Source organism: Theropithecus gelada, chromosome 19 (assembly GCF_003255815.1).
Source record: "Theropithecus gelada isolate Dixy chromosome 19, Tgel_1.0, whole genome shotgun sequence".
Classification (NCBI taxonomy): Eukaryota; Metazoa; Chordata; class Mammalia; order Primates; family Cercopithecidae; genus Theropithecus; species Theropithecus gelada.
The window spans coordinates 26,762,868-26,780,444 of record NC_037687.1 but is presented as its reverse complement, the minus strand read 5'-3'; the positions used below and the strand labels follow the sequence as shown (position 1 = coordinate 26,780,444).

Genomic DNA, 17,577 nt, shown 5'->3' with positions numbered 1-17,577 from the left:
AAGTTTTTAAAACCCATCAACCCCTCTCAAGGTACTTGGTTTTTGCCGAGTCCCTCCCCCTGCCAGGACCGCCCACCTCTCTTTGTCTAGTCAGCTTCTAAACGAGAATCAGAGCGCAGCTTAGGCACCACTTCCTCCGGGAAGCTTTGCTTGATTTGCAGGAAAAGTTCCTAGTTGAATGAGGCTGAATGCAAAGGGCCGAATGCGTGGGTCCTGCCCCTCCTCTCTCTGATCCCTCTGCTTCCCTCCGCTCACACTCCTCTCCAATCCCGGAATGAGCTCGCTCTTTGGTTTCTGGGCCTCGGTGCAGGCTATACTCTCTGGCGTGCCGCTGGCAAACGCCTGAGACTTAAAAATTTCCGATAGGATTCGGGCGCAGTGGCTCACGCCTGTAATCCCAGCACTTTGGGAGGCGGAGGCGGGCGGATCACTTGAAGTCAGGAGTTCGACACCAGTCTGGCCAACATGGTGAAACGCCCATTTCTATTAAAAATACAAAAATTGGCCGGGCGCGGTGGCTCAAGCCTGTAATCCCAGCATTTTGGGAGGCCGAGACGGGCGGATCACGAGGTCAGCAGATCGAGACCATCCTGGCTAGCACGGTGAAACCCCGTCTCTACTAAAAAAAAATACAAAAAACTAGCCGGGTGAGGTGGCGGGCGCCTGTAGTCCCAGCTACTCGGGAGGCTGAGGCAGGAGAATGGCATAAACCTGGGAGGCGGAGCTTGCAGTGAGCTGAGATCCGGCCACTGCACTCCAGCCTGGGCGACAGAGCGAGACTCCGTCTCAAAAAAAAAAAAAAAAAAAAAAAAAAAAATTGGCCGGGCGGCCGGGCGCGGTGTCTTATGCCTGTAATTCCAGCACTTTGGGAGGCCGAGGCAGGCGGATCACAAGGTCAGGAGATCGAGACCATCCTGGCTAACATGGTGAAACCCCGTCTCTACTAAAAATACAAAACAATAGCCGGGCGTGGCGGCGTGCGCCTGTAGTCCCAGCTACTCGGGAGGCTGAGGCAGGAGGATGGCGTGAACCTAGGAGGTGGAGCTTGCAGTGAGCCGAGATCGCGCCACTGCACTCTAGCCGGGGCGACAGACTCTTGTCTCAAAAAACAGAAAAAAAATTAGGCCGGGCGCGGTGACTCACGCCTGTAATCTCAGCACTTTGGGAGGCCTAGGTGGACGGATCACAAGGTGAGGAGTTCGAGACCAGCCTGGCCAATATGGTGAAACCCCGTCTCTACTAAAAAAACGAAAATTAGCCGGGCGTGGTGGCGGGCGCCTGTAGTCCCAGCTGCTTGGGAAGCTGAGGCAGTAGAATCACTTGAACCCAGGAGGCAGAGGTTGCAGTGAGCCGAGATCGCCCCACTGCACTCCAGCCTAGGAGACAGAGAGAGACTCCATCTCAAAAAATAATAAAATAAATAAAAATTTAAAAATTAGCTAGGACTGGTGGCGCACGCCTGTAATCCCAACTACTTGGGAGGCTGAGACAGGAGAATCGCTTGAGCTCAGGAGGCAGAGGTTGCAGTGAGCCAGGATGATGCCATTGCACTCCAGCTTGAGCAACAGAGCGAGACTCTTATTTAAAAAAAAAGAAAAGAAAAACGTGGCACTAAACAAACCAAGAAAGGGACACTTGTTTCCAGTGTTTGAGCTGAAACAAGAGGAGCCCAGCTGAACTATGCACATCAGGTCTTCAGCGTGTTGCAGCTGTGTGTGTAAGCATTGCTCTCCAAAACACCACAAAAGCACTGCCTTCGTTTTCCGGGTATGAATACATTTTAGCAAGGATGCAAATTTGCAGATAATCTACAAATACTGAGGATCGACTGTAATTGGTTCGGTTTGTAATCCTGTACATTTCACTTTATTTACAAACATGACTCTGTGAAGGGGGATATGGCCCTAATAAGGAGACAAACCGCTCAGGCACAGTGACTCATGCCTGTGATCCCAGTACTTTGAGATGCCAAGGTAGGAGGACCGCTTGAGCCCGGGAGGTGGAAACCAGCCTGGGCAATGTGAGACACCATTTCTACAATTTTTTTTTTTTTGAGACAGAGTCTCACTCTGTTGCCCAGGCTGGAGTACAGTGGTGTGATCTCAACTCACTGCAACCTCTTGCCTCCTGGGTTCAAGCAAGTCTCGTGCCTCAGCCTCCCAAGGAGCTGGGATTACAGGCACCCACCACCATGCCCAGCTAATTTTTGTATTTTTAGTAGAGATGGGGTTTCACCATGTTGGCCGGGCTGGTCTTGAACTCCTGACCTCAAGTGATCCACCTGCCTTGGCCTCCCACAAAAATTCTTTTTTAAAAATTAGCTAGGTGTGGTGTTGCATGCCTTTAGTTCTAGCTACTAGAGAGGCTGAAGTGGGAGGATCACTTGAGCCCAGGAGGTTGAGGCTGCAGTGAGCCATGATAGTGCCACTGTATTCCAGTATAGGCAACAGAGCAAGACCCTATCTCCAAAAAAAAAAAGGGGTGTGTGTGTGACAAACCACTGGTCTTTAGGTAGATGAGAAACCAGCAAAAGAGACTTGAAAGGAGCAATGGGAGGAGAAAAACAAGAAGAGGGTGGTGTCCTAGACACAGGTGAAGTTAGACTGTACCTTTCTGTGGAACTCGCTAGAAAGACTCCATGACCATCATACAGCATTAGGTAGAATAACCAGATTGTGCAACAGGAAAAAAAAAAAAAGCAAGTTGCTGGACTATTTACAGATATTCTCTCAAATATGTTACATGTCCAGGAGACAGGTTCTAGAATGAACTGGTTCCTTCCTTAATTTGTGTAAGCCACAGAAATCTCTGAACCAAATCTCCTCTACTTAGAACTTCAGTTCTGGAGTGTAAGAACAGACAGTTGAACACTTTGTAACATTTTTAATACAAAAAGTTTTAAACAATTTATTTTTGGCAAAAACAGGTAGGGCGACCACCACCCCACAGCCCTGAGCTGAAAAGGCAGGTTTGGAAAAGCACACGAAGAGGGCAGGGACATGAGGTGTCATCTTGTAGCAGCTTCTGAGAAAGAGCTCAGTCCAATGGCAAGTTCAAGTCCACGGGTGAGGCGGCCAGGATGCCCTCCTGGAAGGGAAAAGTGGCAGAGCCCTGTGAGCAGGGCAGGTATTCCCCCCCTACAGCAGCGTCCACATCAGCCCTGTGAGATCAGAGACAGGAAGGCGAGGAAGCAGAGAGCAGAGAGTGACAGACACCCAGAGAAGGGCACAGGGACGAGGGGGACAGAGTCCTAGCAGGAGGAGAAAAGGCACTGGAGTGGGGTTAGGCAGAGACCCAGAGAGAGTGAAGAGTCGAGGGACAGAGTCAGAGAAGGGGAAGTGTCTTGGGATTTGAACAATTCAGAGCGGTGGTTTCGTGTACAAATCCAGATTCCAACACGCTGCACGCTGGGGACTTTCCCTCTCCACCCCCACAAGATGAGGATAGTAAGAGCCCCATGAGGTTGTAGTGGGTTTAAATGGGATCATTCCATTGAAATCCCTGGCAGAGGACCTGGCCCACCAAGAAAGCTTGCCTGCTATCGATCCTATTAAAAATTTTTTTAAAGAAATTGTCCAGGCGTGGTAGCTCATGCCTGTAATTCCAGCACTTTGGGAGGCCGAGGCAGGAGAATCACTTGAACCTGGGAGGCGGAGGTTACAGTGAGCCAAGGTCGTGCCACTGCATTCCAGTCTGGGCAACAGAGTGAGACTCCGTCTCAAAAAATAAAATAAAATAAATGAGCTTCTTTGTTGAGCCCAACACTTATATCCAGTCCCCTCAACATGTGCGATGAGTTCTGATCTTACTGTAGACTGGACCATCTCCAGTCCTGCTCCTCACCCCCATCGCCCCTGTCCCCACCCCCATAGCCCCCATCCATCCCCCATCTTCTCAGGGAACTTAGATGTCCCCCTGCAGCTGCTTAGGCCAGCATCCTTTGGCCTGTCCCCACATCTGGCCCATTAGCCAAATCTGTCTGCTCCACTGCTAAGTTAAATCCAGCATGCTCCACTGCCCCTGACTTGGGTCTGATCGCAGTCTGTCCCCAGTCGGCCGCCAGAGGGCACCCGTTAACGCCTAAATCAGCGACTGTCTAAGCTGCTCAGAGTCCTTGGCTTACCCGGAGTCAAAGTCCCAGTTGTCACTCACCGTGACCACAGGGTCCCGGCTGGCCCAGCGCCTCTCCTCCTCTCAGCTCTCGCCCACTCACCCTGCTCCAGCCCTACTGGCCTCCTCCTCCCTGCTCCTCAAACACACTTGACCAGCTCCTGCCAGGGAAACCGGTTCCATCCAGAGCCTGGCTTGTGTCCCTCTCTCAGTGAATACCCACAGCGACCCCCGAGGCAGGTAAATGAGACGGTGCTCACTGGACCAGGGGGGAAAGTGTCGCTCAGGGAGACTGCAACAGTCACCAAGTCACAGGGCCAGTATGCTGGAGCCCAATCCAACTCTGAAACCGGCACTGGAGATAAAGTAAGAGTGGGGAAGACTTTTGGGTCTTCTGAAGCTGATGTGTTAGAGGCAGGAGATGCCAGGAAAGAAAAATAAACCAGAAGATAAGCAAAACAAGTCAATTCCACCAGCTGTTAGAAGGCGCAAATTGCTATGGAAGGAAAAGTAGAGCAGGAAGCGGGAAGGAGGGTGGTGGGGCTGTGTGGAGGTGGCTGTGATTGTCAGTGGGGACCTGGGAAGGCCTTGTTGGGGGTGAAACCAGACCCCACCAGAAGGGGCAGAGGACGGAGGCGGGGCTTCCCCGGGAGGGCATCCTGGCAGGCGTTGTTGGAACGGCAGCGAGGAGACACATATAACCACATCAACAAATGCCCGCATGCCAGGCAGTACACAGACAGCTTACCAGATTGACCCCATTTTAACCCTCAGAGTGACCCTCTGAGGTAGCATGACTACTCTCCCTACTTTATTTTTTGAGGCAGGGTCTCACTCTGTCACCCACACTAGAGTACAGTGGCGCAATCATAGCTCACCACAACCTTGAACTCCTGGGCTCAAGTGATCCTCCTGGCTCCTCTGCCTCCTGAGTAGCTGGGAGTAAATGTGTGAGCTCCCACACCTTGCTAATTTATTATTAACTTTTTAAATTTTTATTTATTTTTTGAGACAGAGTTCCGCTCTGTCTCAAGAGTTGAGAGAGAGTTGCCCAGGCTGGAGTACAGTGGCGCAATCTTGGCTCACTACCACCTCTGCCTCCCAGGTTCAAGCAATTCTCCTGCCTCAGCCTCCCAAGTAGCTGGGATTACAGGTGTGCACTAGCACGCCTGGCCAATTTTGTATTTGTAGTACAGACTGTCACCATGGTCAGGCTGCTCTCAAATTCCTGACCTCGAGTGATCCACCCACCTCAGCCTCCCAAAGTGCTGGGATTACAGGCGTGAGCCACCACACCCCGTTTTTATTATTTTGTTGAGACACAGTCTCACTCTGTCACCCAGGCTGGAGTGCAGTGGCGTGATCTCAGCTCACTGCAATCTCTGCCTCCCTGGTTCAAGCGATTCTCATGCCTCAATCTCCCGAGTAGCTGGGATTACAGAGACCTGCCACAAAGCCCGGCTAATTTATGTACTTTTTTAGTAGAGATGGGGTTTCACCACACTGGCCAGGCTGGTCTCAAACTCCTGACCTCAGGTGATCCACCTGCTTCAGCCTCCCAAAGTGCTGGGAATACAGGCGTGAGCCACCACACCTGACCCTGGCTAATTACTTTCAATTTTTGTAGAGATGGGGTCTTACTATGTTGTCCAGGCTGGTCTTGAACTCCTGGCCTCAAATGATTCTCCTGCCTCAGCCTCCAAAAGTTCTGGGATTACAGGCATGAGCCACCTCGCCCGGCCTCTCCCTGAGTAATCTCAGTCACTGGTTTCACGCTCACAGTATTAGTGTACCCAGTCGCTGACGCCAGGCATAGCATCCGCACTCATCACTGCAGTCCTGGCATACAGCAAGGGCTCAACACAGAACGAACGCAGTGGAGATGGGAGAATACCTGAGGTCTGACGGGAACCTAAGAACCTCTATCACAAGACAGTTGGGTAAAATGAGGCCCGCAGAGAGAGGCTTCAACGGCTCACCCAGCCCCCGTGGGCCTGGATCCAGGGCGTGAAGCTGTGCACGTGCTCCACGCTGAGTCCGGCCAGGGTGCCCCCCAGCCCGGCCACGCGCCGGCTCAGCTCCATGGCCAGGGCTAGGCGGGCCAGGGGCTCCGGGGAAGGAGGCGGCGGCCCGGGGCATGCTCGGCTTGGGTGAGAGTTGTCCTCCCGGCTACAGAACAGCTCCACCAGGCGGGCGAAAGAGCCGGAGGACAGGCGCACCAGCTTGCTGCGCAGGACGGGGTCCGAGGCCAGCTGTAGGGTGGAAGAGGCAGGGTCTGCGTCAGCAGCGCCCCCGGGGCCAACCAAGAGGGGGGGCTTGGAGGCGTGACTTCCCGGTTCAGGATCTTTCTAGACGCTAAAGTTCTAGGCCACCCCTCATCCATATTAGCCAATCAAGCCGGACTCTAGGGTCTCTGCCAAACTACCCCCACCCCCGGGATACGGGCCTAGAACGCCTGTCGCTAAGCCACGCCCCTGCCCTTGCCTCAAGAGCCAATCAGGCCCAATCTCTATTGTAACGGAGTTAATCTAGCTACACCCCCGGTAGCCTTTCCTAGGGGCCTAGTGTCTACAACAATCTTGCCCTCTACCATTCAATTAGTATTAGAGGACCATGTGCCTTGCCCAAGCTCCTGAGCCAATCAGATTCCAGGACACAGCCACAAGCCAGGCCTCCTCTGTTAGTACATTTTCCCCTACATTGTAAGCCAGGCCCCTTCTATGCTCAGTAAGATTTTAGACACTCCCCCATCCCCACATTCATTCCCTTACTTCCCCAACGTGGTCAATCTCTTCTAGATGTTTTTGATGGCCACATCTTCTGAATTTAGGCCACACCCCTCTAACAATCAATTAAAACCACTAATTTACAGTACAGTACTACCCTAACCATACTCCTGTCGTTCAACCATTCTTTTTTTTTTTAAGACAGAGTCGGCCGGGCGCAGTGGCTCACGCCTGTAATCCCAGCACTTTGGGAGACAGAGGTGGGCGGATCACCCGAGGTCAGGAGTTCGAGACCAGCCTGGCCAACATGGAGAAACCCCGTCTCTACTAAAAATACAAAACTAGCCAGGCGTGGTGGCATATGACTGTAATCCCAGCTATTGGGAGCTACTTGGGAAGCTGAGGCAGGAGAATCGCTTGAACCCAGGAGGCGCAGGTTGCGGTGAGCTGAGATTGTGTCATTGCACTCCAGCCTGGGCAACAAGAACAAAACTCTGTATCAAAAAAAAAAAAAAAAAGTCTCTCTCCGTCACCCATGCTGGGGTGCAGTGGCGCAATCTTGGCTCACTGCAACCTCCGCCTCCTGGGCTTAAGCGATTCTCCCGCCTCAGCCTTCCAAGTAGCTGGGATTACAGGCATGCGCCACCGCACCTGGCTAATTTTTGTATTTTTAGTAGAGATGGGGTTTCACCGTGTTGGCCAGGCTGGTCTCGATCTCCTGACCTCAAGTCATCCGCCCACCTAGGCCTCCCAAAGTGGTGGGATTACAGGCATGAGCCACCACGCCCAGCCTCAACCATTCATTGAAACCTTGTCCCAGCCTCTTTCCACCTGACCATCCAAAGAAAATACAGATCCAGCTTCTGATCCCAGTGCCCCACCATTCCGCAACTCTTGTCCTTGCCAAGGGGTGGAACAGACGCCCATCACCTTCTGGTTAATGACTTCTGCCTCCTCCTCCAGCAGGGCCACCAGCCTCCGCAGTATGGCTTCCTTCTCTGTGGGTGGGGGACCCTGTAATTCTGGAGGCAGAAGAGAATTTGGCTGGGGGCAGAACCCTATCCTCCTACTCCCATCCTTTTCTGGGGCTCCTCCGTGCCTCACCTGGGCTAGGTGGAGATTTCAGTTGCTCTTGGACCAGCTGTTCCAGCCGCTGAGCCACCAAGGCATAGAAGTCTGGAGTAGCTGGGCCTGGGGTGAAAAGAGTTAATGACAGGTTTCCAGGACATTGGAAACTTATGGATTCTCTCCTTCCTCCAACTACCTTGGCAGGTGGCAATGATTCCCATTTTATAATGGGGTAAGCTGAGTCCCAGTGAGAAAACTTGGTAAAAAATGCCAAAACCTTTGTACTTTTCATTTTATCAGATCCTCAAACTGCACTTAGAATGTCAGAGCTGGCCGGGTGCGGTGGCTCACGTCTGTAATCCCAGCACTTTGGAGGCCGACACGGGAGGGTCACTTGAGGCCAGGAGTTTGAGGCCAGCCTGGCCAACATAGAGAAACCCCGTGTCTACTAAAAGTACAAAAATTAGCTGGTATGCTGGAGTGCATCTGCAAGCCCAGCCACTCGGAAGGCTGAGGCACGATAATCACTTGAACCCAGGAGGTGGGGATTGCAATGAGTCGAGATTGCAACCCTGCACTCCAGCCTGGGTGACAGAGCTCTGTCTCCAAAAGACTGTCAGAGCTGAACTAGACCTCGAAGATGATCTCATCCAAGGAAGGCAAACACAAGACACTACTGTTAGTATCCCCCTTCCCTCACCCACTTCAGACATCACCAATTGATCAAAGCACTTCCTCTCCCCAGCTGTGAACTCCTTTTCAAGCTAGCACTTGCAGCAGCCATTACTAGTCTGTCCAGGTTCACACCTATGGGGAAACTTGTGGGTCACCTTGATCAAGTCCAGTGACCTCCTCCCCAATTCCTACTCTGCTATTGGAAAAACAGGGGAGCAAGGAAGAGAAAGCATTTTCCCCAGAGTCACGCAACTAAAACAGCCAGGGAGATGTAATTGAAAACCAGCCCTCCTACCCCTCTATCAGGGGTATTCCTGGCTACAAAAGTCCTAGGGGCAGGGAAGTAGTTATGGAAGGAAAGAGACAACAACCAGATGGACCAAATGCTCTCTGAAAGCCAACCCACAGCATTGACAGATAGAAATCTAATTGGGGAGAGGAGACGACAGGACGGTTCCATCCTGAAGGCTGATGCTAGAGACTCCACACAGCCACCCCCTGAGTGATCTTAAACTAGCACCTTATCCCGTGTTCTGCCAGTTTCATAGATGATCATGGAAATCTCTTACCAGGCTCTGAACCATAGCAGGGGCGGATGGGCAGAGAGCAAGGCCGAGGGGACTCAGGGGGTGCTGCTCCTCGCCCCAGGGAGCAGGGAAGACATCTTCGAAGGCGGCTCAGGAAGTCTGTTGGCTCTTCTTGGGCAGGGCTTCTGGGGAAGAGGACTTCAGAGAGTGACCCCACCAAAGATCCCCTGCAAGCAGGCTCTTTCCCCAACTCCCTCCCTCCCCCGCTGAGGACCTCTCTCCAAAACAGAGAATAGAGCCAGATATAAAGAGAGGAGACAGACTGAGACCAGGAGCAAGAGTTAGGAGGGACCCTCAAATGCTGGCCCCTGGGGGAGAAGGGCAACTCCTCTTACCTGAGTGGAGTTGGAACAGGAGACCCGGCAGCCTCACCACGCCTAAGGAAGGCAGCTAGGACCCTCAGCGTGTCTTCCCGGAGCCCCAGCTCTTCAGAGCCTGCCATGGAGGCACCTGTGAGAGAGGGGACTAGGGACTGGACTCCAAGGGGTTAGCAAGAAGTGGAGGCTTGGTTGGGGACCAGGACTTGTGAGTCCCAAGGAAGGCCTGGACTCCTGGGTCCTTTGGAAAGTGTCGGTCTAGGGGCCTAGACTCTTGAGTCCTCAGACGAAAGAGGGGTCAGGAAAGACTCTTTGATCCAAGGAAAGGTGGGGGGGCTGGGTGCCCAGATTCGTGGGTCTAAAGGAGGAGGGAGCTGGGGTCCTAGACTCCTGAGTCTTAGAGAGAAAGGAACTGGAGCCCCAGACCCTTAGGTCTCCCAGGAAGAAGGGGCTTAGCGCCCCAACTCCTGCATTCTATAAGAGGCATATGCCAAACTACTGAAACCCTTAAAGCATCGGGAACTACCAATCCCAGGAGGCTTCAGGGCAAATCTTCCCCTCGGTCCGCGCTTCTTCGCCGCGCAGCCTGCTGTGAGGTGTAGTTCCAAATCCCCGACTCCTGCTGGAATCTAGAGGACCCTGGACCCTTGGATGTCGGAGAAGCGGGACTGGGGTGCCCACTACTGGATCCTGGCCCGCTCCCCTTCCCTCCTTACCCCACCCCTCGTCAACACCCCGCTGACCTGGTCCGGGACCTCACCGCCGCCTCCTCCACTCAACCTGCCGCCGCCTCTACTCAACTTGTACAAACTTTATTAGTTCAACTTTCCCGCGCCTGCGCACTGGGCCGGGTCGGTAACTGGCCCAACGAAGAAAGGGCGGAACGCTGGATGTACGCTCAATTTGCATGTGACGCTCCCAGCATGCCTCTGGCCGGAAACCCAAAAAAGGGCATAGGGGCGGGGACAGCCCCGGGCCCGGCGGGCCGTCCGTTCGGCTGCGGGGTGTGTTACCCAAAGAATGATAAAGTTGGTTTTATTTCAAGAAGTCGATCGAAAAGAAAGCCTCAGCGCTCTAGAGTTCAGCTGACGGGAAAGGGGGTGCGCAGCCTCGAGTTTGAGAGCTATCCGGAGCCCCAAAACAGGGGTGGGCGCCAGCTCCCTACACGCCCTGACCTTCCATCGTAGGTAACGCGGAAGAGCCTGGGAGAGCGTTAGTGGCGTCCGAGAGCGAGGAGCGGGAAACAGCATGGGTCTGCACGGAGAGTGGAAAGGCAGGCTGTGTACTCTGGGGAAAGTGGAGCAAGGAAGGAGCTCCAGTGGCCGACGCTGGAGGTCGGCTGGAGAAAAACTAGAAAAAGTAGGGAGGAAAGAGGAAAACAGGAGGCGTCTACACTGAGGGGTTCTACAGAGGGAAGGATGGACTCCGTACATGGGTGTAGTTCACTCCCGAAACCTGAGGCCGGCTCTGTCCTGGAGGAGGGGGGCTGGCAGTCGAGGAGGAATTGGATGGAAGTTCTGTGTTGGAAATGTTTCGGGGGATCTTCTGTAGGGGGACTGGTGAAGGGGATCTACACTGGGGTAAATGCAGGAGATAGAGGCTTACACGTGAATCGATTCTGCACTGAAATAACTAGGGAAAGAGGATGCTACCCTGAAAGTGGGGATACTTGCTTTCGATGATGTCGGGGAGAGAGGAGGTCTATACTGGCGGAATTGAGAGAGTGGAGGGTCTGCACTGAAGACACTGGGGAAGGGTATGCCATGGATATGGGAAGGAACCCTAGCGGATTAAGGAGCCTCTCGGGAAGATGGGAGGATGGGAAGAGGAGGTTTCCTGTTTGTACCCCCGAAAATATGGGTGAAGGACCTGTGCCGTGGCCCGTGAGAGGGAGGGTTCTGGGTGCGGAAACTCCAGGCCAGGTGGGTCCGGGGGAGGCCGGTCGCGCCCAGAAAATGCCCTATACGCGCAGGCCGGACCATGGGAACCCCAAAGCCACGGATCCTGCCCTGGCTGGTGTCGCAGCTGGACCTGGGGCAACTGGAGGGCGTGGCCTGGGTGAACGAGAGCCGCACGCGCTTCCGCATCCCTTGGAAGCACGGCCTACGGCAGGATGCACAGGAGGAGGATTTCAGAATCTTCCAGGTGCGTGAGACGACCGGGGACGCTGGAAACCCTGAGCTGCGCGCGGGGCAGAAAGGACTCCTAGCGGGCCGGGCTGAGACGGCTGAGGTGGCGCCCGAGGGGCTGGCTCTTGCCAACGTTGGTGGGTGGGGCTATAACGGGAGGGGCGGGGCTAGCCGGATCAGCTGACTGATGGTGGGGCGCAAGCAGGGTTGGAGCTGCCCGGTTACGGCAGTAAAACCGGGAAAGCCGGTTAGTACGCAAAGGAAATGAATCCTGGGGTTTTGGGGCTCTCTAGGGGCCGGGGCTCTTGGTTGTAGGATAGATACTGGGGGATGGTTTTTGAAACATCAGAGGTGAGACCTGGAGCCCCAAATCTGGGGTTCCTAACCACCGTATTAGTATATGCCAGAGGTGGTAAACAGTGTGAGGGGCGGGGTTATCACAGAGGGTGTCGCGGGGCAGGTGGTGCACGCGGTTAGACACCAAGTTGGACTTGGAAGCCTGGCTTAGAAAGAAGAGGTTTCTGGGCCGGGCGCCGTGGTTCACACCTGTAATCCCAGCACTTTGGGAGGCCGAGGCGGGCTATCACCTGAGGTCAGGAGTTTGAGACCAGCCTGGCCAACATGGTGAAAATACAAAATTATTAGTGAAAATACAAAATTATTGGTGAAAATACAAAATTATCTACTAAAAATACAAAAATTAGCCAGGTGCGGTGGTGCCCGCCTGTAATGCCAGCTACTCAGGAGGCTGAGACAGGAGAATTGCTTGAACCAGGGAGGCGGAAGTTGCAGTGAGCTGAGATTGCGCCATTGCATTCCAGCCTGGGTGACAAGAGTGAAACTCCATCTCAAAAAGAAAAAAAGGCTTTTGGCCGGGCACGGTGGCTCAAGCCTGTAATCCCAGCACTTTGGGAGGCCGAGACGGGCGGATCACGAGGTCAGGAGATCGAGACCATCCTGGCTAACACAGTGAAACCCCGTCTCTACTAAAAATACAAAAAAACTTAGCCGGGCGAGGTGGCAGGCGCCTGTAGTCCCAGCTACTCGGGAGGCTGAGGCAGGAGAATGGCGTGAACCCGGGAGGTGGAGCTTGCAGTGAGCTGAGATCCGGCCACTGCACTCCAGCCTGGGTGACAGAGCGAGACTCCGTCTCAAAAAAAAAAAAAAAAGAGAAAAAGGCTTTTAAAAACTCGAGGTGGGGGATGGAGGTAGATAGGACGGGGGGATTTGGGGATGGAACTTGCAGACTTAGAACTTGCCAGGGAAAGAGGGTGGTGTTAGGATTCAGGAGACAGGGTTAGGGCCCCAGGAGCAGGATCTAAGTCGTCCTCCCCCACTATCCTGACACCACTGTTGCCCCAGGCCTGGGCCGAGGCCACTGGTGCGTACGTTCCCGGGAGGGATAAGCCAGACCTGCCAACCTGGAAGAGGAATTTCCGTTCTGCCCTCAACCGCAAAGATGGGTTGTGTTTAGCAGAGGACCGGAGCAAGGACCCTCACGACCCACATAAGATCTACGAGTTTGTGAACTCAGGTCTGCCAGATCGGGGTTCATGTGGGAGGCTGGGGTCCCAAGGGTTCCTGGCACCCCTACTCCCCTCACCACCTTTCTCAACAGGAGTTGGGGACTTTTCCCAGCCAGACTCCTCTCCGGACACCAATGGCGGAGGCAGTACTTCTGATACCCAGGTGAGAATGTGCCCAACCTTCATGCCCCTCAGTCTCTGTCATGTCCCCATGGGCCTTGTCCTCTCCCTGTGGACCATCCCCCCGCTTCCCTGCCTCCAGCCTGCCCCTTGCCTGAGCCAGTGCTGGCCCCGTCTGTTCCTGCTCCAGTCTCCTCAGGAGAAAATTCCGAGTTTTCACCCTGCATTCAAGGCCCTAGCACACCTTCCCAGGATTTCATGGACTTCGGCAGGGGGCTGTCAGCCTCTTGAGAACTGAAAACTCCCTCACCTTGATCCTGCTGAGGCCTGAGCTGGGGGAGCATCCCCTCTGAAATTCTACCCAGCCTGCCCCGCCCAGGTCTTACCTGCATAGAGCCAGATCCCTGGGTTGGAATGGTAGCACCTGGCGTTCATGAGAGTGTTTGGCTGTTGATGCCATGGCTGGCTCTGTCCCCAGGCTGGAAGCCCCTTGAAGGCAGAGCTCAAGCCTGACCTCCCTGCATTGCTGAGAACAGACCTGGTCCATATGAAGTCTCCAGAAAAGACTATGGAAATGCTGATTATCTTTCTTTGTTTCCCTCCAGGAAAACATTCTGGATGAGTTACTGGGTAACATGGTGTTGGCCCCACTGCCAGATCCAGGACCCCCAAGCCTGGCTGTAGCCCCTCAGCCCCTGCGGAGCCCCAGCTTGGACAGTCCCACTCCCTTCCCAAACCTGGAGCCCTCTGAGAACCCACTGAAGCGGCTGTTGGTGCCGGGGGAAGGTGAGTGTCAGTTGCAGGCTGGGAGGGCTGAGGTCTGGGCGGTAGCCCCTGACTCTCAATCTCTCTCCCCTTCACACGGCTGCTGCCGCTGCTCAGAGTGGGAGTTCGAGGTGACAGCCTTCTACCGGGGCCGCCAAGTCTTCCAGCAGACCATCTCCTGCCCGGAGGGCCTGCGGCTGGTGGGGTCCGAAGTGGGAGACAGGACGCTGCCTGGATGGCCAATCACACTGCCAGACCCTGGCATGTCCCTGACAGACAGGGGAGTGATGAGCTACGTGAGGCACGTGCTGAGCTCCCTGGGTGGGGGACTGGCTCTGCGGCGGGCCGGGCAGCGGCTCTGGGCCCAGCGGCTGGGGCACTGCCACACATACTGGGCAGTGAGCGAGGAGCTGCTCAACAGCGGGCATGGGCCTGATGGCGAGGTCCCCAAGGACAAGGAAGGAGGCGTGTTCGACCTGGGGCCCTTCATTGTAGGTGAGTGAGATGGGGGCTTCGCCCTGCCCAGTAGAAAGCAGACTGCACAGTGGTTAAGAACTCAGGATTGGCCGGGCACGGTGGCTCACGCCTGTAGTCCCAGCACTTTGGGAGGCCGAGGCGGGCAGATGACATGGTCAGGAGTTTGAGACCAGCCTGGCCAACATAGTGAAACCCCATCTCTACTAAAGATACAAACAAATAGTCGGGCATGGTGGCACACGCCTGTAATCCCAGCTACCTGGCAGGCTGAGGCAGGAGAATCACTTGAACCAGGGAGGCAGAGGTTAAAGTGAGCCGAGATCACACCACTACACTCTAGCCTGGTGACAGAGCTAGACTCTGTCTCAAACAACAACAACAAAAACTCAGGATTAGGACTGAATTCAGACCCTGGCTGCCCTTGGCCCACTGTATAACCCGAGGCAAAGGACTTTGCCCTGAGCCCGTGGAATCTGAGGACAGTCTCCTCTCTCTACCTGCCTGCCAGCACTGGGGTGAGACACAGGCCCAGTACACAGCATGCTCGGGGAATTAGCTGCCGCTGTCATCATTATCGTAACTAATGATGGTGGACAGACCAATAGCAGGAAAGCTATGTCCCTTAGGGTTTCGCTGTGCGGTGGCACTTTCTGCCATGATGGAAATGACAGTCACCTGCACTGTCCGGTGCGGCAGCCACTAGCCATAAGGGCCGAGCACTCAGGTGAGGCGAGTGCCACCAGGACACAATTCGTTTTAATTGATTACAATTTAAACTGAAATGACCTCACATGACTAATGGCTGCAGTTGGACAGTGCGGCCTCAGAGGGGACTGAATGCCAACCAGCTTCTTCTCCAGATTCACTGGCATCCTTGGAAGCCTGGGCCCCCTACTCTGGGCCTGTTGTGAATGCTGAGGCTTGGGGGCTTGCGGGGGTGGGGGGCCTTCCAACAACCCCACCATGATGGGAGGGAGGGAGGAGGAAGTATACAAACAGAATCATGGGGACTTTCCCCAAACAAGCAGTCCTCTGGGCGAGGCAGCAGAGGGCCTTAGGTCAGGGGAGATGGTGGGGATTACCATTCAAGTTTACGGGGAAGGGCGGGTAGAGGGTCCTCTTCTCATCCCTGACTAGACTCCTGGGCCCCCAGATCTGATCACCTTCACGGAAGGAAGTGGACGCTCACCACGCTATGCCCTCTGGTTCTGTGTGGGGGAGTCATGGCCCCAGGACCAGCCATGGACCAAGAGGCTCGTGATGGTCAAGGTGCCTGCAGACCTGAGTCCCTGGGGCTGAGAGGGGTGGCCTTACAGAGGGAAGAGGTTGCTCCCAGGAACTCCAACTCCCAGAGGGCCCTCTAAAAAACTGCAACTTCTGGCCGGGCGCGGTGGCTCACGCCTGTAATCCCAGCACTTTGGGAGGCCGAGACGGGCGGATCACGAGGTCAGGAGATCGAGACCATCCTGGCTAACACGGTGAAACCCCGTCTCTACTAAAAAAATACAAAAAACTAGCCGGGCGAGGTGGCGGGCGCCTATAGTCCCAGCTACTCGGGAGGCTGAGGCAGGAGAATGGCGTGAACCCGGGAGGCAGAGCTTGCAGTGAGCTGAGATCCGGCCACTGCACTCCAGCCTGGGTGACAGAGCGAGACTCCGTCTCAAAAAAAAAAAAAAAAAAAAAACCTGCAACTTCCAAGATCTCTGCAATAACCAGTTTTTCATCCCCGGGAGCTCCTTCCCATGGCCTCACCTGCAGAACCTGCTTTGAACTCTCTAAACCAGTGGTCCCCAAGCTGTTCAGCACCAGGGACCAGTCTCACGAAAGATAATTTTTCCACAGACAGGAAGGGGGTGGTTTGGGGATGAAACTGCTCCGCTGCAGATCATCAGGCATTAGATTCTCCTAAGGAGCAGCCTAGATCCCTCGCGTGTGCAGTTCATGATGAGTTCGTGCTCCTCTGAGAATCTAATGCTGCCGCTGATCTGACAGCAGGCAGAGCTCAGGCAGTAATATTCCCTCACCCACTGCTCACATCCTGCTGGGCAACCTGATTCCTAACAGGCCATGGGGGGTTGGGGACCCCTGCTCTAAACCATGTCGAAGCTGGTGGACTTCAAGTTTTAGCTGCCATTGTGAGGCCATGGCTGTGGCTCCCACGAGTTGAGATCACAGACTGCTCAGCCCTGACATCTGGGAATACTCTAGCCTCATATGAGTGTGTGTGTGTGTGTGTGTGTGTGTGTGTGTGTGTGTAGAGGGAAATCTACAACTCCCAGCAGCCCTGGGCCTATGGTTCATCCTGGGTTACAGCAGAGGCTGCAGGAAGTTGTAGTGTGTGTGTGTGTGTGTGTGTGTGTTTCATCCTGGGTTACAGCGGGGGCTGCAGGGACTTGTAGTTCTCCCAGCCCTGACTCCTACCTTGGTGGACACTGGCCGGGTGTTTTCCCTGACTCCTGTCCCCACTTCCCCCGCAGGTTGTGCCCACGTGCCTCAGGGCCTTGGTAGAAATCGCCCGGGTAGGGGGTGCCTCCTCCCTGGAGAACACTGTGGACCTGCACATTTCCAACAGCCACCCACTCTCCCTCACCTCTGACCAGTACAAGGCCTACCTGCAGGACCTGGTGGAGGATATGGATTTCCAGGGCCCTGGGGAGACCTGAGCCCTCGCTCCTCATGGTGTGGCCTCTAACCTCCCCACCCCCCACCACCTCAACCAATAAACTGGTTCCTGCTATGATCACCTCTTGTGTGCGTCTGGTGTTGGGTGCCCTCTGACCCAAGCTGGTTGTTGTTCCTGCTCAGGGTCTCAGTTTACCCATCTGTGCAGCTATGCACAACTCAGGTGCTCAATGCATGAGGACCAAGCACTGCAGGGGGCAGCTGACACCTCCTCACCTCTGCCCAGGGACCTGGTGGCTGATGGCTGCCCCCATTTTGTAGACCAAGACACAGGCTGGGAGAGGCACAAAGGTCATAGAGTAAGAAACACAAAGACTGGCCAGAACCCAGGTCCCTGCCTTGCCTATGAACAGTGTGGGCAAACGGCCCTTCTCCTTCCAGGCTCAGGCTCCCTC

At 54.7% G+C, this 17,577-nt stretch overlaps 2 protein-coding genes across 11 annotated transcripts; one reads left to right on the top strand and one right to left on the bottom strand.

The window, feature by feature from the left end:
* Positions 1-2,869: 2,869 nt before the first annotated feature.
* Positions 2,870-10,340, bottom strand: BCL2L12 (BCL2 like 12). Of its 2 annotated transcripts, none has more exons than XM_025367890.1 (7): positions 10,227-10,340; positions 9,502-9,616; positions 9,149-9,291; positions 7,941-8,027; positions 7,767-7,858; positions 6,090-6,362; positions 2,870-3,087 (listed from the first exon to the last, which is right to left on the bottom strand). In XM_025367890.1, the coding sequence occupies exons 2-7, from the start codon at positions 9,606-9,608 to the stop codon at positions 3,037-3,039; spliced, it is 753 nt and encodes a 250-aa protein (XP_025223675.1). In that variant the 5' UTR covers positions 9,609-9,616; positions 10,227-10,340; the 3' UTR covers positions 2,870-3,036. The 2 variants fall into 2 exon arrangements, with proteins under 2 accessions (XP_025223675.1, XP_025223676.1); XM_025367891.1 differs by having other exon boundaries at positions 9,149-9,288; positions 10,227-10,321.
* A 78-nt stretch (positions 10,341-10,418) lies between these two features.
* Positions 10,419-17,243, top strand: IRF3 (interferon regulatory factor 3). Of its 9 annotated transcripts, none has more exons than XM_025367879.1 (8): positions 10,419-10,670; positions 11,629-11,859; positions 12,975-13,146; positions 13,231-13,301; positions 13,864-14,044; positions 14,141-14,518; positions 15,654-15,769; positions 16,978-17,243. In XM_025367879.1, exons 2-8 carry the CDS (start codon positions 11,800-11,802, stop codon positions 17,161-17,163), a joined length of 1,164 nt encoding a protein of 387 aa, XP_025223664.1. In that variant the 5' UTR covers positions 10,419-10,670; positions 11,629-11,799; the 3' UTR covers positions 17,164-17,243. The 9 variants fall into 9 exon arrangements, with proteins under 9 accessions (XP_025223664.1, XP_025223660.1, XP_025223663.1 ...); XM_025367875.1 differs by lacking the exon at positions 11,629-11,859 and adding an exon at positions 11,456-11,628; XM_025367878.1 differs by lacking the exon at positions 11,629-11,859 and adding an exon at positions 11,456-11,628 and having other exon boundaries at positions 10,419-10,817.
* The last annotated feature ends 334 nt before the right edge of the window (positions 17,244-17,577 follow it).

What these genes read in the sequence shown, in the direction of transcription:
- BCL2L12 (XM_025367890.1), bottom strand. Translation starts at nt 9,608, where the DNA reads ATGGCAGGCTCTGAAGAGCTGGGGCTCCGGGAAGACACGCTGAGGGTC. An exon ending in GAAATCTCCACCTAGCCCAG is followed by an intron (nt 7,859 to 7,940) that starts GTGAGGCACGGA and finishes TTCTGCCTCCAG; the next exon opens with AATTACAGGGTCCCCCACCC. An exon ending in TCCAGGCCCACGGGGGCTGG is followed by an intron (nt 3,088 to 6,089) that starts GTGAGCCGTTGA and finishes TTTCCCTTCCAG; the next exon opens with GAGGGCATCCTGGCCGCCTC.
- IRF3 (XM_025367875.1), top strand. Translation starts at nt 11,464, where the DNA reads ATGGGAACCCCAAAGCCACGGATCCTGCCCTGGCTGGTGTCGCAGCTG. An exon ending in GCAGTACTTCTGATACCCAG is followed by an intron (nt 13,302 to 13,863) that starts GTGAGAATGTGC and finishes GTTTCCCTCCAG; the next exon opens with GAAAACATTCTGGATGAGTT. An exon ending in CCTGGGGCCCTTCATTGTAG is followed by an intron (nt 14,519 to 15,653) that starts GTGAGTGAGATG and finishes CTGGGCCCCCAG; the next exon opens with ATCTGATCACCTTCACGGAA.